Below are 27,420 nucleotides of genomic sequence, written 5' to 3' on the forward strand. Positions count from 1 at the left end.
CAGCCGCTGGCTTCAGGGCTCCTCAGCCTCAAAGGCTCCCTCTGAGCTGCAGAACTGGGTTTGCTGATGGCAAAGGAATGAAGTTGAGCCTGCCTGGATTTGGATATATGACTCAAGAGATCTTGGATGGAGTAAGAGACGCAAGCTCCCCTTCTAGCATCAAGGCATCAGGTGTCCCAGCCCGCAGAGACTACGCGACACAGCAGGGTGCTAACCCACAACGGCATTGCTACAAGCAAGGCGAGCTTTGTTGGAAGAGAAAAGTCATTTTTAGATTATCAGACCAACAGGGGAAAAAAAAGAAAAAAAAAAAAAAGACTACCAGCTTTCAGGAATGTCAGGCTGTGAAAACTGGGCTGTGGCATACTTCTCCAGAAAAAAAAAAGGCAGAAAAGCCTTCTGGTGCTGCCTTCGGGAAGCACGGCTTCCCAAAGAGCTTCCCAAGCCTCTCACAACATCCAGAGAGGACAACGCTGCATTCCGGTTTCATCCTCGCATCCTTGAAGCCTCAGGAAGGCTAGCTCCTAGGAACAGCACCACGAACAGGGTGCGAAAGCCGCAGCGCTTTTTAAAAAAGCAGAATTCACTTCTTGGGCTCAGAACTTCATGTCAAACGGGCAGGGGAACGTAGAAACCAAACCCCTGAAGATAAGAGGTGGTTTGGCTGGGTTTGTGTGTGCAATAGGTACAAACTACTTCCTTGTTTGGAATTTTGTGCACCTTTTCACCTGCTTGCTTCACGTTCCTTCAGGTTCTTTCCAGTATCACCAGTAAAACCCTTTTTGGCTGATAAGGGAATTAAAAGTACCGGCGGGAACGTTAAGGTGCAGGTCACGGCGGCGGCTGGGAAGGAGCAAACACAACGGCTGCTCTCTGGAGTTACAGAACAGCCAGATACAAGCAGCTCATTCACCAGCGGCGAACGCGTCGTGCCAACCTGAGCCCGGACCCGTCGTCGGCAAATCGGGACTGAACGAGGACAACGCAGCCTTTACAGCCTTGCGCTTGTATTTCCACTCCCAAGTTCATCCCGGTCAATTCCCAGATGTTGATGAGGATTCCTGAGGATCCATTGCTGTATTAGATTACAAGAAAAAGTTTCCCCAACATCAGACAAGGTCATTTTCAAGCTGAAGGTGCATTTCCTATTTGCACTTAGACAGCTCCAAACCAAACAAGCACCCAAATATTTTTACAGCTCTGAAGAGACCAAATGCAAATCAGCCTCTTCACACAGTAAGAGCTTTCACAGTAGGACAAGCACTTTCGTGGCAGGTTCTCAGCCTGCCAAGTGGGAAGAAACTCAAGTCAAACGATGCCTTAACTCGTTTGCAGGTGTCGTGGGGTTGTACCTCCACCGTGGGGTGGCCGGACAAGGATTTCTGCTTCTTTGGAATCGTTTTGCACAAGAGAATAGAGAGGCAACGAGAGAAACGCGGTGGTGTTCAACAAGCACCCAGCGCCTCTCCTGCACAGCTCCCGGGGGTGCCACGGCCAGGATACACATCTAAGAGCACCGACACCTTTAAATGCCGATTGCTCAGATACCGCCTTGAGTTTCTCTGTCTCGACATCCCCCTCGAGGGGCTGTAACACCGACAGCTGCCCCGCACGGTAGGAAAACTGTTTCCAAGATAGGGCATGTAGTGCAATTTAAATCAATTAGCCTTTAGTTTAGGTTGAAGAGTTACCAGATTAGAGCCTCTCATGACAAAATACTTCCAGGCTGCCAAGTTAAATGTCTGCAAAGAATTTAACTTTTACATTATTCCTAAGCATAATGCAATTCAATTTTTTTTTTTCCTTCCCTCAAGCCTTAAAGAAAAGCTATTGCCAGTTCAGCCTCAAGTAGAGCAGGCAATATAAACTAGATTCCACCTTCAAAGCCATTCAAGAAGCACTAACGGGGACAAAAAATGAAGCAGGTTTTAAGCAGAATCCCTCAAAATCTGCTCAGATGCTGGAGTTAACACCTTCCACCCAAGCAAATCCCGGGGCCTGAAGCAGACGATGCCAGCAGGGCTCCTCGCTGCAGCCCGCAGCCAGCTACGGCGAGACCGTGTCTGAAGCCAGCAGCTCGCAGGAAACAACCTTCCCTTTAGCAGGCGGTTTTTCTTTTGTTATCGCCTCTTCTCGCAGCTGCCAAGATGTCTGCGCCTCTCCTCCGGCTGGCACAGATCAGGGATGGCATCAAGAAGGGCTGCGTGCCCCTGCTACGGCTTCTTGGGCGCTCAGCACGGCAGCATTTGTGGTCAGATACTAAAATGTTAACATTCTATAGACTCAGCACTTCCACCCCGGGAGGAGCACAAAACCTCATTTTTATTTTCACAGCCATCCTCCACACTCCCCGTCTTAAGGCGCTGCGATTTGAAAGCTTTGGTGTCCTGAAACAGCGGTGTTCGACCCAGAGTCCCAACAGCAGGAATTTAGAAGAGACTTTGGAACATAACCTCGCTGGCTTTTATTTCTCATAGTCATATTTGCTGTCATTTCCTTCTTAGATTATCTTAAAATAATCTGCTGCTGCAGCAGGCAATGCTGAACTTGTACTACCTGTCATTTGACTGACAAAACAATATCAGATACAATTATGCCATGACAACATAGCCAAGTTGGTTATACAACACTAATTCAAACCATATTCGGTTAACTCCTTCCCTTCTCCTTTCCAACCCCCACACACTTCAGGGGAGTTTAAAAGAGCAGCAATCCACGCTCTCGGAGGAAAAGGTGCTGGTTACTCACCCTATTACTTGGAAGGAACTAGCAGAGGTAGGAAATAGTGACCCACATCCTCTAAACCTCTCCTTACCAACGTACAACCCAGAATTGGCTCCTACAGCACACGCTAATGGCAGTCACAGCTACAAAGGCACGGCCGAGGAGTAAGTCACCTCCTCTGGGATGTTATTCCTAAAGGAGTTTTTCCTAATGTTCCAGGTCCTCTCCCAGAGTCGCTCTCCGCTCCTGCAAGAGCCATCCAGACAAGGTACCTCATTAAACAGTCATTTAAAAACGTCTGCCCTCCAGCTCCGTAATCATTTGCTGGGAGCTCCTGCTGGGGTGGCAGCTGCTTGCCGATGCGATGGCCAACGTCAGGCACCGTCTCATCTCAATTGCTCAGAAAAAATAAAGAGCATTAAGCCCTGGTCTATTCTGAGATACCTGTGCGTCGTCCTCCCACGCAGCGTAAGGCTTTTTCAGGGGCCTCTCTCACTTTGTGCCTTTGCTTTTACTCTTCTCTTACCCCTCACCCCAAACGAGGTCCACAATCATTTGCATTTTTACTCTTACTTTCCAGCCCCGGCTTCAACATCTCCAGGTCTCACTTCTGTTCTTTGATGCTTGCAACTTCTCTAAATATTTGCAGATGTACCACCTCCAAGCTGCTATTCTCCTTTTTCCACCTCACTGGAGTGGCTGTAAGGGGCTGCCATAAAGCAATCCATATTGGATCTGCTCGGTAAACAGCTTTTAATCTGCACCCTTTGTTCCCTGCTATCATGCAGCTTCATTTACCCTGATGCATGGTGTTTACACTTACAGTGTGGCTTAAGCCTTCAGTCAAGTACCTTTAGTAGGAAAAAAAAAAAGAGTAGGAATTTAAATGCTACTGAAACGCTGCTCCAACCTACAGAAAACCGATGCTTTGCATTAGAAATTCAGATGACGAGTGAGAGTGGATAGAGTTACACTGAAATTCTTATGGACGCCGCGGGCGAAGCACCCGGCCTCTGGGATCGCAGGCAGGGACCAGATGGGGAGCTAGAAAGAGTTCAAAAATCATGAAATATGACACTGTGTCTTCCTGGGTTCAAAAAATATGAAAATCGGAGCATTACTGGGATGTTTCTCGCTGTAAAAGGAAAAGCAAACCCTTCCTTTTTGCTCTGATCAGCACAGCTACGCAGGGATCACGTTTCGTCACAAGAAACCGAGGCCGACCTAAGCGGGGATGTCGTAACTCAATGGAAAAATAGTTTCAGAAGTCTTAACTTCTCTTTTCCCAAATTAGCAGCAAGAAACCTATCTATCCCACAGCTCTGCTTGCACGCCCTAGACACAAACAGCAGCTAACCTGTTAGAAGGCATTTACTGCTTCTTGTTCAGTGGCTTGCCCCACTTGATGGATGCGCGCTCTGCAAGGATCCGGTGAAGTCCTTGCTCTTCAGCGCGTCCTTCAGCCAGCAGCCCTTCCCTCCAGAGACCAGCCCGAGCCGGGAGGCACCGCGGCTCCCGGGAGGCACCGGAGCTCACCCCAAACCATCCGAAAATAGCGCTTGGGGTGGTAAGGGAGAGGTTGGTACCATCAGACGGCGCTGAACTCCCTTCTGCTCAGTGGATGGCAAGCCCTGGAGAAGTCCTACAGCCAGATCCCTTTTCCCTCTGGAGGGGGAACCTGAGCAGCGTTCCAGCCGTATTAGTACTGGCCCTGGGAGAGCAACGTGCACAAAGGGGGGAAATTATCATCCAACCACTTCCCCCAAGGAAGCCGGAGGCTTTCCTGTAGCAGGAGATGGGAAGCCAAGCAACTTGGCATATCCACGCGCTGGAGATTACAGGGAAGAGAGTGACAAGCAAGCTACCAAAAGACAGCTTAGACTGGGAATTACAGGTCTACACAACTACACTCTGCATAAAATGTTTGCTTTTAAACCCATTACTTAATTCACCGTGCTCGGGAAACAAGGAGGGTAGGTCAAAGACTACCTACGTCTTCCAGACACGAGCATCCAGTTCGCTGCTTCAGAGGGTACAAACAATCCCAAGTGCTTTTTTTCCTAAAGCCGTATCAAAACTGCATTAAACCGTACTTCGGGTGAGGAATTTTCCCCCCCTGCAATTAAGGGGAAAAGCCTTGCAGCATCTGAAAGTTTCTGAAGAGAAACCAGGTCACTGCTGAAACGAATTCTTGCTCGAGACACAGAAGGGATGCACCTGGAATATCCATTAAAGTACGAGCGAGGAAGACAAAAATTAACAGAGTGACATGTTTCTGATTTCTAGCCTCTAGAGGAGAGCGTGCACAGCTTGTAACTACAGCAACAGCCCGTATCGGCTTTAAAATCTCAGCAGGGGTTTGGCAGAAACTTTGCCAGGCCATTCCTGAGGCAGGATGATGCTGCAACCCTTGCTGAACTCTGAAATCCACGGGAATTGCTTAGGGTTTCCAATATCCCCTCTGGAACAGCTCGGGAATAACCCCAGGCATTACAGACCTGGGAAGACGACACGAGCCTTTCGTGCTACGGTGCAGCTATGAAGTGACACGGAACCGCCTGGCTGCGGTTCCAGCCCACCTGCAAAACCCAAAACCGAACAATCTTCCCTCTGACGGACTAAAAAGGAGCCAAATCAACAGCACGACAAAGCTGTCAGGAGGCCAGACCCGAAAATATCAGGGGATCCATCGCAAGCATGGAGCAGGAGCTAGTCAAATCATCATAAACCCCGATGGCTATCTCCCCGATAAAACAGATGTTTCCTTTCTGTTAACATTTATTCAACATCCCGCCCTAGCAAGCGAACGTGAATATTTCCCCTTAGCCACATCCACGTTCCTGAGACAGTTTTCCACAAGCCTGCCTGTTTGTATTCCACCTGGAAAGGCTCTTGGAGACCCCACAGACCCTCCCGCAGCCCGTGTCCCTGCGCAGCCGCCTTTCTGGAAAGCTGAACTATCGGGTCCTCTTCGCCATTTCCACCCTCCCGGTTTCTAACCTCATCGTAGTACATTCCCCCTTCTTGCCTGTGGATTTCTAAGCAAGGGTGAGCTGCCATCCTTGCTAACGTTCGCCCCGTCTCCCCTTGTCGAGATTTTTTTTTTTTTTATTTCAAAGCACCCCTGGAAAGCTCCTGGATATCACAAGGCCAAGAGGGGTTCAAACGACAGAATCAAAGGCAGCGAGAGCTGCGCTGGGAATTGGGAAAAGGGGGAAAAAAACCATGAGAGAAATGAGCGGTGTCATACCACCGGGCCGCAGAAGATACAGCTCTTGTTAGAAAAGTCAACAAGAACCGGGACAGCTTAGGCTGACACTTAGGCTTTAACCACACATCAGAAAAAAAAAAACAATATATACAAATAAAACAGGGCATACGGGCTGACTAAAGCTTAACTTTGGAGGTAAGAGGAGCCAACGTTACAGGACAAACCACTCAAAGATGTCGCTGCCTCTGGATGAAATAAAAACAGAGGGTTGTTTACGGAATGCCATTTTGAAAACATAGGCAACGTGAGCCCTAGGATCACTTCGAAACAAAACGCCGTGTACTGCTTTGCCTGCTGGCTTACCTGGGCTGCAGCTGATCCAGTTTTCCCCCCCAGAAGGTACCTGGAAGATGCTCAGGACCAGCGGCAGCCCCGGTGGAGGATTTCCCAACGCGGAGGAGAGCGATGCAAGAGCCGTGTCCGGGTGGCTGCGGCCAGCCCAGCCCGCAAACCGCCCCGTGGTACGCACCGAGGGGCCGCACGTTTCCACTTCGCTGTCACACGCTCACAACAGATCACAGGCACTTCACGCCACATGCAATTGCATTTATTTTCCATATGAATTTAATAACATCCCCATACGAAAAAAATCAGGGAAAGAATTAGTCTTACACATATCATTCAGCCATTCAATATGCCTTAAAACGTTGTTTGTATAAGCCAGAAAAGACTTGAAACCATAAAGCTGTAAATGCCTCAGGGATGAACATTAACCCCTGAGCACCCAAGCCTTATGTTTTATAAGCCTTTCTCTTTTTGCCTTAAAACTTTTAGGGCATTAGCTTTGTTTTAAAGAAAGGCTTTGAACGTGTAACGATTGCCTTAAAGCTTCCGCGGAGGATTTTAACAGGCGCCTCACAAGAGAAGGCCTTCGAGCGCTTGGCACGGCGACTGCAGGGCAGCGCCGAGGCCGAAGCTCAGCCCTCAAACGAAGAGAGGGTGCCAAGCAGTGGGTGCCAGCGTGGGGAGAGACCATCAACCCACCTAACCTGCAGCGTTCAAAGCAGACACCGTACCACATCACGGCCTCACGGCAGCAAGGCGCTGGGAAACGCTGGGCTCGCTTCACGCCGGAGGGTGGTTAAAAACATCCCATGATCACTGAGAAGATTGGGATATCCCCGGGAATTCTGCACCAATCCTGCCGACCACCGGGAAACACCGGGCTGGCGGAGCTAGCCGCCCGCTCATGCGCTGTCACCCACACGCAGATCCCAGTGACCGTCGGCGTCACCGACAAATTGCTTAAGGAGTTGCAGAAATAGGCACTAAGTCATGCAATTACAAAAGTAAAGAAGTTAAGAAAGTTTTTCCTGATAACATGAAAGACAGAACCTGGAAACGGGGGGGAAAAAAAAAAAGGCAGGCAGATTGGTTTTTCCCCCTCCGCGCATGGCTGTTGCGCTTAATGACCGTCTAAGCTTGCAGAGGCACAGCTAAGTAAGAGCACAACTGGTTTACAACCGCTTGTAGCCATGAAGGGGACAGGCAGTAACTGTTGATGTTCCTCCGCTGTCATCCCTCAAGCACAATAAATGTCAAAGAAGTGACTCCATAAAGAAATCTTTTGGTGAAGAGAGGATACCGATCTTACAGGGGATGGTCTTCTGCACTCACAAGACGGCAAGGCTAGCGTGCAAGAGTATTTGGGTGACAGCACGAACCTCCTGAACTTCAGCAACGTCCCTTTTTACCTTATGAAAAATCATTTCTTGCACAAAAAAACCTATTTTCAACCACAGCCAGAATCAAATCGAAGCTCAAATGCGATTGAGGAGAGGGAGGCTAATAACCGCATTACCTAATCCCGACTCCGCAGCACGGCCACCGCCAGCACGAGGAAGGAAGGGCTGTCGCAGCTGAAACTGCTCGTAGCTACAAACCCAAACGCATGAGACAACATTTCCCTGGTGGAAACGAAACCTTTCATTCCCACCATGAAGTAGCCAACTGGCCCAAGGGTGATAACTGTAAATACCAGCTGTGCCTTTCTCCGGGAAGCCAGCACCAGCTACGCTCACGGTAGGATGCCGTAACCACCTGCACCGGCGCCAGCAACCTGTACCCTAAATGCTCAGCAAGGGAGCCCCGAATTCCCTTCTCCTCAACCAGAGCATTCAAATCCTTTCCGAAATCAGCTGCAAACACCTTGTCCTCTTCAGCCAAAGGCCCCTGTGCTGCTTTTTAAGCTACTCAGCGAAGAGCCAGCCCGGGACTTCTGGTTTGCAGTTGTTTTTGCAGCTCTTTAAACAACACTCCTGGGAGTGTTTTAAACGAATTGCGCCTGCTGTTGAGCAGCGCGGACTCGAGACACCCACTGATAGGCAACACGCTGCCGCGATGTGTCTTTTGGCTGAAGATCAAATGAACATCTCTCCTGGCTGGGCCTCCCGGGCACCCCTTTCTCACCTTATGTTCAGACCTACAGTTTTATGTTCTTTATGTTCAGACCTAAGTTTGAGCATGAGGAGCAGCTTCCAGCGAAGCGTTGCAGCACGTCACAAACGCAGCAAACATCCTCCCTAACCTGTGGCGAGAGTCGTCCTGAAGATGCTTTCCACGGCAGCTTTTTCATCCTCCGAATGCCAGGGAATAACGCAGTAACACCAATCCTTCTCGGGCAGGGTTCACACAAGTGGATGCTCTCAGAGGTACGGGATAAAAAAGGCACCGTCTGGTCTGCTCAGATTCTAGTATGGGTGAAAGAGAACCGAGAAACAGCCAAGCAAGGCCTCTAAAATGGGAGTTATATCAGAAAGCAACAGATGAGCTGGAAGGGGAGGGAATGGTGGGAAGAGAGGGGTTTGGAAAAGATTTTCATTAGCCTGGTCTCCTGAGTATCAAGTTTCTTCTTGTGATGTGCCTGTTTTTAAAAAGTCAAACATCCACTGAATCCGATGCAGGGACAACAGTCTTGAGTTGTTACAAACACTTATCAAAATAAGCAGCCGGGTGGGGAACAGACCATCAGTTCCCCTGCTGAGGGAAAAGCTCATTCCTCAAACACGAGGGAGTTCGTGGCGGACAGAGACCCCAAAACACAAAACCACAGGAGGCCGAGCTCCACCGGCGCCTCCGCTCGCCCCAGAATTCGGATCCTGCTCGTTGTTTGTTTTTAAAGATAACCCAGCCAGTGCCACCCTGGTAAGGAGAGAAGGTTAAAGGAGGCAGAGAAGTTACCAAACACCAACTGAGAAAACAAGAAATAAGAGACCGGCATCGGATGGTTGCCGGCGCTGGTACCGGCGGGGGAACAAAAGGTGACGGCGCAGAGGCGGGGTATCACCCGAGCCAGGCGCCCCGTTTACGAAGAACGCGCTAGAAAAATAATCATCTGTCGGCCACTTCAGATGCAAACCCTGCCTAAGTCATCAAGCAGGAGCACGAGGAGCAAGCGTCTTATGTATCTGAAGCGGGGAGCATCGTGCCTTTGAGAGTTGCTCAAAACTTAAAAAAGCCACGTTCTAATTAAAAAATTCCTCTTCGCAGCACACTGTCCTCTGCCAAGAAAAGTTATTTCAGGGCTCTGCCTCAGAATTTAATGAAAGTTGAACCGTGTCCAGAGGGCTCTTGGAGGATAGGATGAAATCCCAATTCCCCAGCCAGTCACTCCAGCTGCGTGTTATAAATTGTCTGTCCTCAGCTCCCACTGCGGGGCCCAAACCCATTTGTCCGTCCATCTGTCTGTACGCAAGCATGTGATGTACACACAACCCAGGCAGCCTCAGCCAGCCAGAAGTCGTCCCGCAGCTGGCTAATGACATCAGGCGTGACATCATGCCAAAAACAGAAGTTTGCACCTACGCAGCAGCACCCAGTGTGGCCACACCATCTCTTTTCCAAGCTGCAGTTGCCCTGATTAAATCACAGCCGACTCCTCAAAAGGAGCAGTGAGGTCAAGTCGCTCTGAAGAATGATTGTTTTGTAGATAAGAAACATTTTGGCTGCCCTGCATCTGGTTTTGGTGGGCGAAGGGCAGAACTGAAGACCAAGAAGGTACACAGAGATCCTGCATCAGGTCCTCAGGTGGGACGTGGCTGTAAGCTGCAGCTCCGACATCTGAAGGCAGGGAAATACCAGCACCAAGACAGATCCTACCTCCATCTCGGTAGAGGACAAGTGCATCGGGTTCTCCAAGAAGTTCAAAGCACAGACGAGAAGCGTCTGTGTCTTGGGAGAGAAGATCTGACCCGTTATCAAATTGCTTCAAGCATTCTCTGCTAGAAAGCAGTCACCAGATGGCCGTGACACTTCTGCGGGAAGATCGGAACGTCTCAGACGTCGAGAGCACCTTTCACAACCCGAGCCGGGAGTCAGGCGCTGAACTGATCTCATCACGATTCCCACCGGTTGCCTCTTCAAGCTAATTGGACTGAGATATTTAATTTTTGTCTTAGGAAAACACAACTCAGGGCTGAGCCCGACTGCTGCATGTGTGAGAAAAATCTTCACGTGGCCTCAAGTCACAAGATACGCGCTGTGCACCTCAAAAAGCTCGCGGGTGGAAAGCTCCAGATAGCTCAAAGATCAGAGAGGACAACGGCTCCCTGCAGGTCCCCGAGCAGGGTCCCTCCAGCAGCCCCAGCCGGGGAGGATGCTCGGAGCAGCAGCCACCGCTGCAGGGCCAGGACAACCCGAGCTGGAGACCTGTGCTCCAGCTCAGAGCTCCCTGTCGCCCTTCAAAGGACGCTAAGCAGCTCTAGAGCCAAGGAGCGGGCAGGGCTAACGCCCCGATGGTCCCTCTGAAAGAGGGACCCGCAACAAAGCTGCTGTGCTACTAGAAAAGCTACTTCTAGTTAACAATATTATAAGGAGCGGCAACAGTTTTGCCCTGATTTGCATCCCTAGAAGGCTCTTTTCTATCTTTTACCAAAACAGAACCAAAGCTTGTTAAGCACCAGTGCTGAGGTAGCTTTGGTGAATTCGGGGGGAAAACGGTTGGAAAAAAAATCAGTCTCAGAAAAAAAGCTGAGGCCTCCGGGAGCAGCAGAGCCTGCAGTTTGCTCGGGGAGTTATGTAGATGAAGGCTATTTCAGAACAAACTTATGCTTTTAATTATTTTTGCATGAATTAGCAGGACCACTTCAACATAATTGCACAAAGGATCTAAACCCAGTAAAATTGTAACAGGCGGAATAACGGTGCGTTTTAGGCACGAACAGGTCAACGCTGGCTGCACTCGCACAGCCGGCGCCACCGAAATGCCATTTGCACAGGCCAGTGCGGGCAGAGAAGCGAAACTGGCTGGATTTGGCAACGGGACAACTTTGTGCATCCAGCAACGAGCTTCGTCACTCAATGTCACACAAAATCCCCCGAGACACAGCCCGGCACGACGTGCCAGACCTTCCGAAAGGCGCTGGAGAGCGGAGCTGAGGATACAGGCTAGCACCTGAACTAACCAGGAAGGGTTCCCGCGCCCTCCTCCATTTTGGCTGCTCATCCCAACTGGAAAAATCCCACAGGTTTCTACGTCAGCAAAATCGCATGTCTGCGCCTGCAGAGTTGCGTTTTCCTGGAGGCAAATGAAGAGAAAAGAGGCAGTGTTTAGCACGGGGATTTGAGCGAGGACTCCCGGGCTGTTCCCAGCCTCCCAGCAGCGCCAGCTTTTGTTGCAGAAAGCTTTTACCTGCTGCTGCGGACTGGTGCGCCCAGTCATTCAAACCGTACCCAGCGCCAGTTTGAGAGGAGCTGCTGATGGCATTCGCACACAAAACAATTATATCACACAGGCAGGGGTTGGCATGACCTTGGGTCAGTCGCTATTCAATGCTCAGGTTTACTTTTGTTTTATTAAAAAAAAAAAAAGAAACAAAAGCTTGGGAGTTGCTCAACATGCAGAGTTGTGAAAGGGAAAGATTATGAAGTGACTTGAAATCCTGGCGGCGAAGCTGCCACACAAACAGCTCCAGAATTACCTTAACCCCAAGGACTCCCCAGTTACCAAGCGGCTGAGACCACCTCCACCAGCATCCCAACCACCTCCTGGATGCGAGGTGCTGTACTAATCGCACCAAATCCTCTCTCCTTCCTCCTCTGCCCAAGAAGTTGATGCTTATGGAAGAGGGGAGGAAGTCAAATACCCCAAAAACCTCCCGATTTTGGGTCTGTCGCTAACTCACCAAGCTCTCCTAACACCCAGGCTGGGTTAACAGTAGAGCTGGGAAAGAACCACCACCCTTTGTACAAGCAGGAGCCTTTCCTTAACCTACATAATTCTGCAAAGCCCAAACTAGGGCAGTTATTTTAACAGAGCTGGGGAAGAACGTATGGACTCCAAACTTTATAGATAAAGAAATACATTTCTTCTAAACTTCACTGCATCAGCAGTACTGCAAGAGGCTCGCTCCAGTTACATAAACCACCGCATGATCTCCTACAACCAGTTAATGATACAAGACACTACATATCCTAGACATTTTAATACTATGTTATGAAAAAAAAAAAAAAAGAGCTTGCTCAAACAATGGAAAAAACCTCATGAACTTTTCCATCCGCTTCTTGATGCCTTACTGAAAGGACGTTTGTTCCCACTGCAGATATTTTTCTTCTGGCAATTAACTGTTCTGCTTTACCTGCAGATTAACAGGGCTGCACGCAGAGAGAGCACATTTCAGCATCCCCTTTGATTGCCAGGAATTGTTAGGCTAATTTTTCGAACTAGAAAACTGTGACATTTGAGAGAGATTGCAGGTTACGGCCAGGTGCAAACCTGATCCGAGATAGGTATTTCTTTAACTAAGGGTAGATACAGATCGCTACTCCCGTGTCACGCTGCGTGCAAGTCCAATTATTCCAGAAGGGCTCCTCCGGAGCAACGACATGCAGAAGCCCTTACCTGAAGACGTGCTCAGAAGCACAGCAATCAGGTATTTTGCTGCCATCCAAAGTCAACAGCAGTCCAAAAGGCAGCTGCTGCTTGTACTTTTAAAAGCCTCACCTGGTCTCTAGTGCTTCGAAACCGATTATTGTACAACCTTTTGGGTACTCCCTCCACTCTCTCATTTGCTGACGAGGTCAGGCAGCCTTGGCCCTGAAGCCCTCGGTGTCTTTTCAATATTGTCACAAAGAACACAATACCGCAAAGAAAAAAAAAACTGACATACAAAAATACGACGGAGAATTATTCCATCCAGAGAATTTGCAAGCATTGCTTCCTAACACCAAAACAAACCCCTGGAGAATAAAGGATTATCTTGACACACAGCCAAGAAGTTTTCTACATAAGCACAAGATCGCAAAACTCAGAGCACCTTTTGCAAGGGTACAAGTGAAAACAGGCTAAATGGAAAAAAAAAAAAAGGCTTTCTTAGGACAAGGATCATTTGGAAAGCAGAATTGTTTGTTAACACGTCCCGTTCTAACAGGAGACGCTCAACACCGCTGTTCTGGTCCTCGCGAACTCAATCTGTCTCCCTCGAGACGGAAAACGTCAGTGTAACGAAAAAAACAACCCAGACGTTAGAAGAGGAAGACCTAGATGGCCAGATGGTCCACCTACCACCCCGCACCGCCTGGTCCTGAGCTCACACAACGCTGCCAAGAAACAGCACAGGAGTCAGTCCGTATCCGGCAGACTTCAGAGACGGGCAGCTTTTGCCTCCTCTGCACTCAAGTTAATTATCACCCACAAGAACTTCTAAACATGGCTACCAAAGTGTGGACCAAATACAGCAAAAGTTCTCTGCTGAGGTAGTCCTTCTAAAGAAAAGCGTTCCACTCAGCTCTTCTCAAAACCCCTGAACGCATTTTAGCTGGAAAAAATAAAAACACAAGAGCAGCGACGCTTCCTTTCTCAGTTGCCTGCACATACAGAGACTGCACCGGGGCAACGGCGACGACGCTGGTTTCAAACTCCTGCAAGCTCTGCAGAACCAGCTCAGCCACGGCAGAGCACGCCGAACCGAAATCATCTTCTGCGCAAAGTCAGATCCTATCGGAGGATCTGTGGCAGCGTGAGGCACGGGGAACCCGGCGTGATTACTATACCCCCGCCAAGGCAGCTCGCACCCCAACGTGGGCGCTTCTAGTCCGAGAAACACGGGTGCCCAGGGGCCATTTTCACCTGATAAAAGGATTTAATTCCACTACTCCATAATAAGCAAAAAGCTTAACAGCCAAGCCCCAACGATATGCTCTCTGTATCCAACCGAGAGCACGAGTGCTCCCTTCTTTCTCTGTCCCACAAACCGAAGATGAAAGGACACCTACTCCAGCCCAACGCGCACCTTCTGCTCTCAGAGCCCCCACCCAAAGCCACCGGGGAGGGACCGTCCCCCAGGAGCAGCCAGGAGGGAGCACTGGTAACACCCAGGCTAGAACCAGGAGAGTTATTTCATCAAGCAGTGGCTGGCTAGGAAAAAGCCCCAGCCCAGGACAGCAGCACACTCCCCTTGCCCCCTGTGAGGGCAGGACAGGCCACCTCCACCTCCTCCTCCTCCCTCGCCCCAGGGAGGAGATCGGGGACACAAGGAGGGGCGAGGGGACAGGACCACACCTGGGGTTGGGGACCTCGTAAAGAGCCGAGCCCTCCCCAGCGACACAAAGGCAGAGCTGCTGCTCTAAGTGGCCTTGTCCCAGACCCCCCCCGTCCCTCCCCACAGCTCCCCCGTTGGGATCATGTCCCAGCCCTTCATCTTCCTCACACCTCCCCAGCCCCCCCCAGGGACCCCTCGGGCCCCTCCCCAGCCCCCCTCACCGTCCCTCTCCCCCCCACTCGCCCTCTAAAGATCTTTCAACCTCGTGGACCCCCTCCTCATTCCCCTCCTCTCCTCAAAGACGCCCTGGGACCCCCCTAAAGCCCTCCTGACCCCTGGAAAGCCCCAAGCCCCCTGCCCAGGGGCTCCTCCACCCTCTCCAAGCCCCAGAGACCTCCCAAAGCCCTCCGCCCGCCCGGCGCCTCTCCGCACAGCTGCCCCGGCCCTCCCAAACCCCCGCGGGGCCCGGGGACCCCCCAGCCCTCTCCCACGTCCTCCCTGAGCCCGGGTCACCCGCAGACCCCTCGCTAAAGCTCCCTGTGGCCCCTCAAGGCCTCTCCTCGCTGCACAGAGCCCCCCCCCCGACACTACAGACCCCAACCTCTGCCGTCTTCAACCCCTCCCCCGAGGCCGGGAGACCCTCACCCCCCCTCCCGGAGACCCTCCCCACAGCCCTCCCACCCCCTAGCGCCCTCCCCCGAGGCACCTCACCGCCCCAAGCCGCCCCTCCAAGCCGCCCCCGTCCCCTTCTCCTCACCGAGCAGCAGCAGCTTCACCTCCTTGGCCGCCTTCTCGCCATCCTCCCGCAGGTTGCGGTCGATCATTTTACTCCGTTCCACCGCCGCCTTGTCCTCGGCGCTCAGCGTACAACCCATGGCGGCGGCGGGGGAAGGCCGGCGGGCGGCTCGGCCGCCGGGAACCGGAGCGGGATGAGAACGGGGCCGGTGCGGGGCTGAGCCTCTCGCCTGCCTCGGCCCGGGCGGCTCCCTGAGGCGGCGCCGGATATCCGGTCACCCCGCCGCGGGGCACGACGGGAAGTGCAGTCCTCGCAGGGCATGCTGGGAGTTGAAGGCGGGGCTTCCGCCTCGGTAGAGCGATGGGAGCTGGGAGGAGCGCCTTACTTCCGCCTCGGTGCAGCGGGGCATGGTGGGAGTTGTAGTCCTCGGGGGGGCGGAGGGGGGCAATGGCCGCCCCCGCCCGGCCCCACAACCGCCCTTTGCCCGCCCAGGCCCGGCCCCGCGTCCCGTTTCCAGCCCCCTCCATCCCCCCCAGGATGGGGGGCTCCGGCCCCACGCACCCCCAAAGGGCCAGGCCTTGGCCCCCCGGCTGTGGGGTGGGCTCGGGGCGCTGGGGAAGGCAGGCCCCGGAGAGCTGCGGCCTGCAGCGAGGGACAGGGGAGGGGGCTCAGCGCCACCCCTCTGCAGGGGACACAGGGGACCGGGGCCACCATGCTGCCAGCCCCTACGGGGCCACGCAGGGGCTGGGGGGACCGGGGGGACGCCCGTCCGGAGGAGACCCCCGCCATGCCAGGAGAGGAGTCACCCCAAAACCCGAAGCCCCCCATGCTTGTCCCCAGCATGCGACCTGCGCCCACCAACCCGCCACCCGCCCGACCTGCCGTCCCCAAACCCGGTGGCCCTTCCCGGCGAGCATCGTGGGACCCCCGAGCCCCCTCCCCAGCAAGACACTCAGACCAGCTCTCCCCTTGCAGCCATGTTTGCCCCCAAACCTCCCACCACCACCCCCAAAAAAACGCTACAGCTCCGGTTTGGGAGAGGCGACCACCGGCACGTAGACCCCGTCCCCGCCACGCCGCTCCGGCCCCTCGACCGCGTCCTCATCGATCTGCCCCGGGATGCGAAAATCGATGGGGAGCTGGTCCCGCTTGGGGCTGGGGGTACGGGGCCGGGGCTCGGCGGGACAACCGGTGCCCTGGAGGAACTGGAGGAAGTTCTCCTCGATGGAGCCCTCCCGGCTGGGCAACCTCAGGTCCTCCTCGGGTGGCTGCTTGAAGAAACAAGTGAGGAGCCGGCCCAGCTCGCCCCGGATCTGCCGGTTGAGGCACCCGTAGAAGAAAGGGTTGGAGGTAAAGCAGAAGTAACCGAGCCAAGTGACCACGGTCTCGGCCGCCGGCCCCACCAGGGGTTGGGCGCTCAGGGCGGTGTAGAGGTGGAAGGAGAAGTAGGGCAACCAGCAGAAGAGGAATTGGCCCCCCACGGCCAGCAGGATGGCGGCTGCCTTGCCTCCCCCAAACGTCCTCTGCGGGGTGGTACGAGGGGCTCCCGAGGTGGTGACCATGGTGGAACGGCTGCTGAGCGACTCGGAGCGCCGCCGCGGCGTCTCCATCCAGGTGGGGAGGGGGCCGTGGTGCATGGCGGCCACCCGCGCCACCTTGAACATGCTGCAGTAGACCACCACGATGATGAGGAGGGGCAGGAGGAAGTAGAAGGCGGCAAAGAAGACGACGAAGAACTTGCAGTAGGGACTGCGGCTCCATTGCAAGGAGCAGCCGCGACTGGCGGGCACCGGCGGGCGGTCGGGGGACAACCAGCCCAGCACGGGGACGAGGGAGGTGGCCACGGCTTTGAGCCAGACACCGACGAGGACGCAGGCCACCAGCCCCACCGTCATCCTCACCTCGTAGCGCATGGGGTGCACCACGTAGTAGTAACGCTCCACGTTGATGGTGGAGATGGAGAGGATGCACATGCTGATGAAGCAGACGCTGAGGAACAAGTAAACGCGGCACATGGCCTCGCCGAAAACCGGGCTGTCGAAGACGGCTGAGCCGGAGAGCATCTCCAGCGGCATCAGGGTGAGGGCGGCCAAAAAGTCCACCAGGCAGAGGTGGAAGACGAAGACGAACTTGCGCAACGCCGGCGTCTTCACGATGACGGTCATGACGGCGGCGTTGCCCACGATGGCCGTCAGGTCGATGAGCAGCATGAAGAAAAGCCCCACCGATTTAGAGGCCACGTCTTTGGGTTTGCCGTCGGCCGTGCCGTTGGGGGGCATGGGGCCCGGGGAGGGCTGGAGCCCCCGCGCCGCCCTAGAGCCGTTCCAGGCCCACGGAGCGGGCAGGGAGGGCTCCATCCTGTGCCGCCGCGCCGGCGCTCACCGGCCCATCGCCCATCCTCGGGGCGGCCAGCGCGGGGCGGCGGGGCATCGCCGGGGGCTCACATCCTTGCCCGTTTTACGCCCGCCGCCGGCCCCGGGTTGTGGTCCGGGGATGGGTGCTGCCGCGGCGGTGGCTCTCAGAGCACCCAAGGGTGCTCCCCGGCCCCGCTCATCTCCCCGCTCCTCGCCGCCGGGCAGCGCCGGGCACCTGCGGGGAAGGTAGAGCCGTCAGCGGGGTAGGCATGAACCCGGGGGGTCTGGGGGGGGTCTCAGCTCAGCTGTGACCCCCGGCCGCAGCACCCATGGCTCCCGGGTCCCCCTCCACGCCACCCCTCCCCTGCCAACCCCCTTTCTCAACCAAAAGCCTCTGAAAATGAGCAATTCTGGGGCTAAAGCCCCCAAACTCCCAGGTTTCAACCCAAAACACCCCAACGGGACCTTTCGCCCAGAGCCTGGGGACCGCAAGCGGCCGTGGGGATGGGTGGGGGGTCACTGGCACCCCGGGCGCCTGCGTCCACCCCTTGGGCTTCGAGGGCCGTGCATGACCCCCCCCCCCCCCAAACCCGGCCCCGGGGTGGGTGCTGCACCCCCACCCACACCAATGGGTGCCACCAGAGCCCGGGGTGCGGGTGGGGGGGGTCTGGGGGCCACCCCGGAGCCCCCCACCCATGGGTTCTTCCCAGGTGGGGAGGGGACCCCCAGCCCCTGCACCCCGGGGAGCCCCGGGGGGGGGGGGGGGGGGCTGCTGATGGAAGGGGGGGTGCAGGCAGCGGGTCCCCCCTCCCCTGCCCGTCGCCCCCCCATCCCCGGAGCCCCGGGGCGATGCCACCGGCTGGGGACCCCCTCCCACCCCGGCCCCCCCCCCCCCCCCCGCGTCCCCGGGCCGCATCCCCCCCCTCCCGCCCCCGGCCATCGCCCCGCTGGGGCGGCGGGGCCGCCGCACCTACCCTGGGGGGCTGCATGGGGCCGTGGGCCGGGCCGAGGGCGGGGGGGCCCGGTCCGGGCGGGGATGCTCGGGGCCGGGCCGGTAACGGAGCCGCTGCGGCGAGGGATGCTCCGCACCCGCCCGGCTGCTGGGTCCTAAACACCTCCCGCCGGCGCGGCGGTACCCCGGGCACGGCCCCCCCACCCCCCGCCCCGGGGATTGGGGGGGGGTGGCGGGCGGCTGGAGCCCGGCTTCACCCCCGCGGGGTTGGGGATGGAGGGTGGGTGCCCCCCCGCCCCCGGTTCCCTCCCCTCGTGTTGCTTCGGGCCTCAGTTTCCCCAGTCGCCCCTCAAAGGGGCTGGGGGAGTCGCTGGGGGGGGGAGCTGGGAGGGAGCAGCCCCTCGGGGGCCATGGAGTGGGGAGGCAAAGCGGGGGGTCAGGGAGGGAGGGGGACAGCGTGGGGGCACCCTGGGGTGGGGGGGCGGTGGGGAGGAGGGGACGGGGGGCAGGTCCCCACTGGGAGCACAGAGCAGGGATGGGGACAGGCACAGGGGGATGCACAGGGCTGGGGGGGCCGCTCAGAGGGGCCGCAGAGGCCCCCAGCTCTGCGCACCCCCAGCCCAGTGCCCCTTCCCTGGCTCCCAGTTCAGTAACGGAGCAACTGGGATCAGGGCAGTGCCCGCCCCGCCACCCTCTGTGCCTCAGTTTCCCCAGGGCACGGCCATCCCAAGGGGGATTCCCACATCTTCCAGGGACTGGCACCCCCCCAAAAGCCTGCACAGGCTGCGAACTTCCTCCTGGCAGTGCCCTGGACCCTGTCCAGTGGGTGCCCGGGGGGGGACGCGTGGCCGAGCGGGCCCCATCCCCAGGGCCGGTGTGCGGAGGGTGGCAAGCGGCCGGCGGGCGACGCGTGTCCCTGCCGCAGGCCCCGCGCGTCACGTGCCCATTGCTAGGTTACGAGGACCCAAAAATAAACCCATCCAAACCAGATTAGAAACACGGGACCTCGGATGAACCGGCCCCGTCGTACCGGGGCCCGGAGATGGCTGCCGGTGGCTCCCCGGTCACCGCGGGCACCGGTCATGCCGGCACACGGTGTCCCGGTGAGCGGGAGTGCCAGGGATCCGTGGGGGCACCCATCCTGCCTCGCATCCCCCCCGCCTGCCCTGGGTCCATCCCCTGCCCCATGCAGCGGAGCACAGGGATCGATCCTGCTCCCCAGCACCCCAATGTTTCAGGGGTCTGCGCCTGCACCCCGCAAGCCAGGAAGGACCCAGTTGCGAGGAGCATCGCTCCCTCACTCCGGGTGTCCAGAAAGGAGAGCGGGGGGGGTCTCCGCACCCCCTCGCCCCGGCACACAGGGTGCATCCTGAGAATGGGCCCCTGAGGGTTTTTCTCCTCCCTGGGGAAACTGAGGCAGGGAGCCGGGGCTGCTCCTGCCCCGTCACGCCGGTGCCAGCGCCGGCGCAGGCAGATTTATGGCTTTGCTGTTTCCTGCCACCGGAGCATCAATAATTCAGGGCCCGGGTGGCTCAGCCGCCGCAGCGCAGCCTCGCAGCCGCCAGCGAATTCCTCCCGTCCCCCCCTGTGCCGCCCTGCAGCCGGGCGCAGACCCCCCCAGCGCCAGGGGCACCCGCGCACCCCCGGGCCCTCTGCCCCAGCCGCGCTGGGCACCCTCCCTGGCACCGCACCGTGCAGGCCCCCCAAAACCAGGCGCCCAGGGTCCCCTCATGCAGCCCCAGACCTGGATCCCCCCCCCAGCACCCCCCGGGGAGGTCCTGCCCCCCAAAAAGGAGCTGGCTGCTGGCCCCCACCCTACAGCCCCGCCAGACCCCTGGGAGACTTGGCATGGTGGGTGCTGGGGGGCTGCCTTGGCATTATGGGGTTTATGGTGCCCTGGCACCCCAGCACCCTGCCACCCCATCATCCCAGCACCCCAGTCCCCAAGCACCCCACTATCCCAGCACCCCGGCACCCCAGCACCCCAGTCCCCAAGCACCCCACTATCCCAGCACCCCGGCACCCCAGCACCCCAGTCCACAAGCACCTCACCATCCCAGCACCCTGACACCTCAGCACCCATTATCTTGGCACCCTAGCACCCTGGCACCCTGGCACCCCAGCACCAAGGCACCCTGGCACCCCGGTGCCCCAGCACCCTGGCACCCTGGCACCCTATGACCCTGGCACCCCAGCAGCCCGGCACCATGGCATCATGGCACTGTGGCACCCTACCATCCTGGCACCCTGGTACTGAGCACCCCAGCACCCTGGGGTACCGTACCCCTGCACCCCAGCACCCCAGCACCCCAGCATCCAGGCACACTGGCACCCTGGCATACCTAAACCCCGGCACCCCGGCACCCCGGCACCCCGGCACCCCGGCACCCATTCACCTTGGCACGACTGACGGGTTGCTCCAGCTGTGCACAGCTGGAGAGCCCTGGCCGGCCACGCGGGGCAAGCGTGTTCGCACATGTGTGTGCACATGCCTGGGGGCGGGTGCGCGCACGCGCGTGCGTCTCCAGTCTGTGTGCACGTGGCCACGCGCACACGTACGGCGGGGGCATCCGCGTGCGCGCGCACGCTTGCGAACCCGGCGGGTTTGCACGCGTGTGTGATCAGGGGGCGCACACGCGTGTGTGCCTGGTGCACGCGTGTCTGCACGTGTCTCCAGCGTGCGGGCGTGCACTCAGGCATGCGTGTGCCTGCCTGTCTGTGCACCCTGGCACGCGTGCACACCCGTGTAGCGCACACGCCTGCAGCCGGGCAGCCGGCACCGATCCTGCCCAGCAGCCGCCGGGGGCACGGTGCTGTGCCGGCTCCCGCCAGGACGCCTGGGTCCCCGCCAGGTCCCCACGGCGGCGGCACAAGGACAGGGACACCCAGAGCCCACGGGTGGGGGGTCTGGGTGCTGGGCGGGGGCCGGGCTGGGCAGCGGGTGCTGAGCAGGGATTAGCACCCGGATTAAAACAGAGAAATTGAGGACGAACAAAGGACAAAATTCCCCGTCACCAGCCCGGCAGCCGGCGAGGGGGACGATGGCGGCGAGGGGGGACATCAGGGGTGGCACCTGGGGGGGGCACGGGTGCAGGGGCACCCTGGGGGCCCCCTGCTCTGTGTTGCAGGGGGCTCCCCGTTCATTGCCGCCCCCAGCATCGCGGCACGGGTTGCTCCCGCTCCTTTCCCCGTCATTTTGGACCCCAAAAAAATGGCAGAAATGTTTGCACCCTGGAGGCAGAGACACGAGGGGTGCGGGGCACCCTGCCTGGTCCCTCGGCGGGGACCCCGGGGCAGGATGTGTCCCCTCCGTCCTGGGGGGGGGGGTGGCACTGGGATGGGGCCGGTACTGGGGAATTGGGGCTGGAATGGGGGGTCTGGGCCAGTGCCAGGGGATGTGGGCCGGTGCCGGGGGGTCTGGGCTGGCACCGCGGGTGCGGCAGGTGCTGGGGCAGCACGGACAGATCTGGGGTGGGGTGGGGACAGGGACAGAGATGGGGATAGGGTGGGAATGGGGACAGGGATGGGATGGGAATGGGGACAGGGATGAGGATTGGGATGGGATGGGATGAGGATGAGGACAGGGATGAGGATGAGGATGAGGATGAGGATGGAATGGGATGGGATGGGATGGGATGGGATGGGATGGGATGAGGATGAGGACAGGGATGGGGATGAGGATGAGGATGAGGATGAGGATGGGATGGGGATGGGAACAGAGATGGGGATGGAATGGGAATGGGGACAGGGATGAGGATTGGGATGGGATGGGATGAGGATGAGGACAGGGATGAGGATGAGGATGGGATGGGATGGGATGGGATGACGATGAGGACAGGGATGAGGATGAGGATGAGGATGAGGATGAGGATGAGGACGAGGACGGGATGGGATGGGATGGGGATAGGGATAGAGATAGGGATGGGGATAGGGATGAGGATGAGGATGGGAATGAGGATGGGGATAGGGATGGGGATGGGGATGAGGATGGGGATGCGAATGGGAACAGAGATGGGGATGGAATGGGAATGGGGACAGAGGATGGGATGGGGATGGGGATGGGGATGGGGATGGGGATGGGATGGGATGGGATGGGGATGAGATGGGATGGGATGGGATGGGATGGGGAGGGGTATGGGGATGGAGAGGGGGACAGGGACAGGGATGGGGATGATGGGGACGGGGACGGGGACGCCGCGGGGCTGGTGGGGACGCGGGCACCGGGGTCCCGGGGGCTGAGCCGGGGGTCGCCCCGCGGCCCACCAGGGGTTAAGCGCTCGCTGCCGCCATTGGCCGCGGGCGGTGCGGCGGCAGCCAATGGGGACGGGCCGTGCGCGGGGGGCGCCGCCCCCAGACCCCGTCCCGGGGCCGCGGGTGCGCGCTGCAGCCGGCGCGAGGCCCGGCCCGGCCCCGCTCGGCTCGGTTCGGCCCCGCTCGGCCCCGCTCGGCTCCGCTCGGCCCCACTCGGCTCGGTTCGGCCCCGCTCGGCTCGGTTCGGCCTCGCTCGGCTCCGCTCGGCCCCGCTCGGCTCGGTTCGGCCCCGCTCGGCTCCGCTCGGTTCGGTTCGGCTCCGCTCGGCTCGGTCCGGCCTCGCTCGGCTCGGCTCGGCTCCTCTCGGCCCGGCCCGCTCGGCTCGGTTCGGCCCGGCCTGGCTCGGCTCGGCCCGCTCGGCCCCACTCGGCTCCTCCCGCCTCGCTTCGGCCTCGTTCGGTTCTCTTCGGCTCGTTTCGCTCCGGTTCGGCTCGTTTCGGTTCGGCTCGGCCTCCCCCGGCCGCCCTCCTCCGCACCGGCCCCGGTACCAGGCCCCGGTAACGCCCCGGGGAGCGGGGGGCGGGGGGGCGGCGAGCATCCTCCCGCGGGCTCCGTCCGCAGCGGGGCCGGGGCCGGGGGGGGCCGGGGGGGGGCCGGGACCGGGGCCGGGGGGGCCGGGACCGGGACCGGGACGGGCAGGGGGGGGCCGGGACCGGGACCGGGGGGGGGGCGGGGCCGCCTCCGCAGCGTGGGGGGGGAGCGGGGCTGCGGCGGGCGGGAGCCCTGGGGCGAGCAGCGACCCACGGGCCCGCCGTGACACCGGGTGACAAAGCCGCCCCACACCGTGACACCGGGTGACCAAGCCACCCCGTGCCGTGACACCGGGTGAGCAGCGAGCCCGGTGCACGCCGTGACACGAGGTGACCAAGCCGCCCCACGCCGTGACACCGGGTGACCAAAGCCACCCCACGCCGTGACACCGGGTGACCAAAGCCACCCCACGCTGCCACACCGGGTGACCAAAGCCGCCCCACACCGTGACACCGGGTGACCAAGCCACCCCGTGCCGTGACACCGGGTGAGCAGCGAGCCCGGTGCACGCCGTGTCACTGGGTGACCCAAGCCACCCCGTGCCACCAGGCGAGCAGCTAACCGTGACCCTGGGTGGCCAAAGCCGCCCCCTGGCACATGCTGTGACAGCGGGTGACAAAGCCACCCCACTCTGCCACACCGGGTGACCGAGCCGCCCTGCCCCGTGACACCAAGTGAGCGGCGAGCCCGGTGCATGCCGTGACACCGGGTGACCGAAGCCACCTCGTGGAAGCCAACCCCGTGCCGGGGGTCGCGGGCATGCCGGTGCCCCGTCCCCAGCACCCGTGTGACGCCGCGGGGCAGAGCACGGCCATGGGGGGCGTCGGGGGGCCGGGGACCCCGCTGCCGCCAGTGCCGCTGCTGCTGGCCCTGGCGCTGCTGTCGCCGTGGGGGTCGGCAGGCGGGAGCTGCCCCCCGCGCTGCGTCTGCGCCTCCAACATCCTGAGCTGCTCGCAGGCGGTGCTGAGCGCGGTGCCGGCCCCGCTGCCCCGCTTCACCGCCGTCCTCGACCTCAGCCACAACAACGTCAGCCGGCTGCGCGCCGACTGGGCGCCGGGGCGGTTGGCCCACCTCCACGCCTTGCTGCTCAGCCACAACGGGCTCTCCTTCGTCTCCACCGAAGCCTTCGCCCACGTCCCCCACCTGCGGCACCTGGACCTCTCCTCTAACCGTCTGCGGGCGCTGGAGGAGAACCTCTTCAGCGACCTGACCGAGCTGGAGGTCCTCCTCCTCTACAACAACGAGATCTCTGCCGTGGATCGCACCGCCTTCGATAACCTCGGCCGGCTCCGTAAGCTTTACCTGGGGCAAAACCGCATCGCCCGCTTCCCGCTGGAGCTGCTGCGCGACGGCAGCCGCCTGCCCCAGCTGGCCCTGCTCGACCTCTCGGCCAACCACCTCCGCAGCTTGCCCGTCGGCGAGCTGCAGGCGCTGCCCGCCTGGCTGCGCGACCGCCTCTACCTGCACGGCAACCCGCTGGTCTGCGACTGCCCGCTTTTCCAGCTGGTCGCCCGCGGCCGTCGCCGCCGGTTAAGCGCCGTGATGGATTTCCAGGAGGAGTTGCGGTGCTTGCTGCCCACCACCTCGACCTCCGTCGGGATCCTCGCCCTGGCCGGCCGGCAGCCGCTCAACTGCAGCGAGGCGCGGGAAGCGGTGCTGGAAGCCCACCTGGGTGACACCGTCACCCTCAGCTGCGACACCCGGTTGCGGGGGGTGCGTAGCCGGCACTGGGTGACGCCGGGAGGCGAACGGGTGTTGGAGGAAGGGGGTAACGGCAGCGCCGCTCTCCTGGCCAACGGCAGCCTGCAGCTGCGGGCGCTGCGCCCCGAGGACGCCGGCACCTACGCCTGCTGGGTGGCGGGTCCCCTCCTCAACGAGACCCTTTACGTGGAGCTGCTGGTGCACAACTTCACCCTGCACGGTCCCCACGACACCCTCAACACCGCCTACACCACGCTGGTGGGCTGCATCCTCAGCGTGGTGCTGGTGCTCATCTACCTGTACCTCACCCCTTGCCGCTGCTGCTGCTGCCGCGCTGCCGACAAACCGCCGGCTCCCCGCGACGACAGCATCAACTCTTCCGTCCTCAGCGCCACCCCCAACCACGCCGCCGGTGTCCCCGGGGAGCCTTGCCGGTCCCGCTCGGCCTCCGCCACCGGCCCGGGGCAGAACGGCAGGTTCGAGGTGGGGGGGACCCCGCAGCCGCCCCCCCGGCACGGCCCCAAGGCACAGAGGAAGGTGTCGGATCCGGACTCGGTCAGCTCCGTCTTCTCCGACACCCCCATCGTGGTGTAGAGGAGGGGAGGACATCGCGGGGACGGTCCCCAGGGACACCCCGTCCCCACCGCCGCTGGGACCGGTCCCCGATGGATGCGCTGCGGGCAGGGGGGGGCAGCCTGGACCCCCGCCGCCGTGTCCCCAGCTTGGGAGTGACACATGCCATCGACCCCTGCATCGCTGCTGTCCACCCACACCGCCCTCCGCCAAGGTCACCACCGCCACGCCGGCACCACGGGACCGCGAGGGACAAAGGGGGCTCCTGTGGGGACAATGTGGCCACAGAGCCGGGGGCCACCGGCCCCGTTGCCCGCCGGGCCCTGCAGGACTGCGGGTGACAGTGACAGTGCGCGGGCCGGCTCGGCGGGTGCCCCCCGGGGATGGTGGCACCGGGGACACCCACATGCTGCGGCGCTGGGCCCCGGGGGCCCCCTCCCCGCGTCGCCACCCCCCCGGCATGCGTATCGCGAAGCATGAGTCCCGCCGGGGGAGCATGTGCCACCCCGGCCAGCGCTCGGCGAGGGGGGGACACGAGGGCCATGTCACCCCCCGGGGTACGACCCCCACCCCAACACCCTCCTGGCCCCCCCATGCAACCCACAGCCGCAAGCAGAGCCCCCCACCCCGCAGGGATTGGGACGCTGGGGGCTCCAGCACCCCAAATGGGGGTACGCCCTGCACCCTCGCAGCCCAGCCTGTGTCCCCCATGTCCCCCCCCCGCCCCGGGCTGCGTCCCCCCCGCGCTGGCAGCTGCCCGCTGATGCCTTGGCCAGAATAAATGTGTTTCCCCGTCGTGCCTGCGCAGCCCTCGCCCGGTTTCGGGGTGCTAACGGGGTCGTCCCCAAGATGGGGTCTCCTCGCTGGGCGTGGGGGGGTCAGGGACAGGGACAGTGCCACCGCGCCAGCCCTGCGGGACCCCGTGATGGCTCAGGCCGGTGGCAGCGGGGTCAGGCTGAGCCGGGTCCCCTGCTGCCGCCCCGGTCCCCATCGGGGGTGCTGGGGGTGCGCGGGGAGAAAGGGGTTGGGGGGGGCTCACCCCGGTCACCCCCCTGTGCTCACCCCAAGGTGCCTGGTGGAAGGGGGACCCCCCTGTCCCTGCGGGGCTCCCAGGGACCCCCCGTCCCCGCAGGGGGATCCGGGGCCACCCCTGTCCCTGCGGGGCTCCTGGGGACCCCCTGTCCCCATGGGGGGGATCCAGGGCCACCCCTGTCCCTGTGGAGCTCCCGGCCACCCCTGTCCCTGTGGAGCTCCTGGGGACCCCCCGTCCCTGTCCCCATGGGGGGATCCAGGGCCACCCCTGTCCCTGTGAGGCTCCAGGGGACCCCCCCATCCCTGTACCCGCAGGGGGATCCAGGGCCACCCCTGTCCCTGCGGGGCTCCTGGGGACCCCCTGTCCCCATGGGGGGGATCCAGGGCCACCCCCGTCCCTGCGGGGCTCCCAGGGACCCCTTGTCCCCATGGGGGGATCCAGGGCCACCCCTGTCCCTGCGGGGCTCCTGGGGACCCCCCGTCCCTGTCCCCATGGCGGGATCCAGGGCCACCCCTGTCCCTGCGGGGCTCCTGGGGACCCCTTGTCCCTGTCCCCGCGGGGGGATCCAGGGCCACCCCTGTCCCTCTGTCCCCTCAGGGCTCCCGGGAGCCTGGGGACGTCCCCTGTCCCTGCAGCCCCAGCCCCTGCTGTCCTCCCTCAGGGACACCCCACCCCTGCCCCGTCCCGTGTCACCGGGGACCTGGGGACACCCAGCCCCTGCTCTGCCCTCGCAGGGCTCCTGGGGACACCCTGCCGT

The 27,420-nt window shown here is 60.1% G+C and overlaps 3 protein-coding genes across 3 annotated transcripts in view; 1 reads left to right on the forward strand and 2 right to left on the reverse strand.

Annotated features, from left to right (window-relative positions):
* Positions 1-15,470, reverse strand: part of GNAI3 (G protein subunit alpha i3) — a 32,179-nt gene extending 16,709 nt beyond the window's left edge. Inside the window, exon 1 of the mRNA XM_082330314.1 lies at positions 15,230-15,470. Within this exon, the coding sequence (XP_082186440.1) occupies positions 15,230-15,347 (118 nt within the window). The 5' untranslated portion in view covers positions 15,348-15,470. The remainder of the gene's footprint in view (positions 1-15,229) is intronic.
* A 746-nt stretch (positions 15,471-16,216) lies between these two features.
* GPR61 (G protein-coupled receptor 61) lies at positions 16,217-17,611 on the reverse strand. The gene has a single exon (XM_082330313.1). The coding sequence runs from the start codon at positions 17,563-17,565 to the stop codon at positions 16,228-16,230; it is 1,338 nt and encodes a 445-aa protein (XP_082186439.1). The 5' UTR covers positions 17,566-17,611; the 3' UTR covers positions 16,217-16,227.
* A 6,504-nt stretch (positions 17,612-24,115) lies between these two features.
* Positions 24,116-26,365, forward strand: AMIGO1 (adhesion molecule with Ig like domain 1; the record flags this gene model as incomplete). Its single annotated transcript, XM_082329994.1, has 1 exon — positions 24,116-26,365. One exon carries the CDS (start codon positions 24,116-24,118, stop codon positions 25,649-25,651), a length of 1,536 nt encoding a protein of 511 aa, XP_082186120.1. The 3' UTR covers positions 25,652-26,365.
* Between the last annotated feature and the right edge of the window lie 1,055 nt (positions 26,366-27,420).

This window comes from Platalea leucorodia (assembly GCF_965183815.1).
Source record: "Platalea leucorodia genome assembly, chromosome: 19".
NCBI lineage: Eukaryota > Metazoa > Chordata > Aves > Pelecaniformes > Threskiornithidae > Platalea > Platalea leucorodia.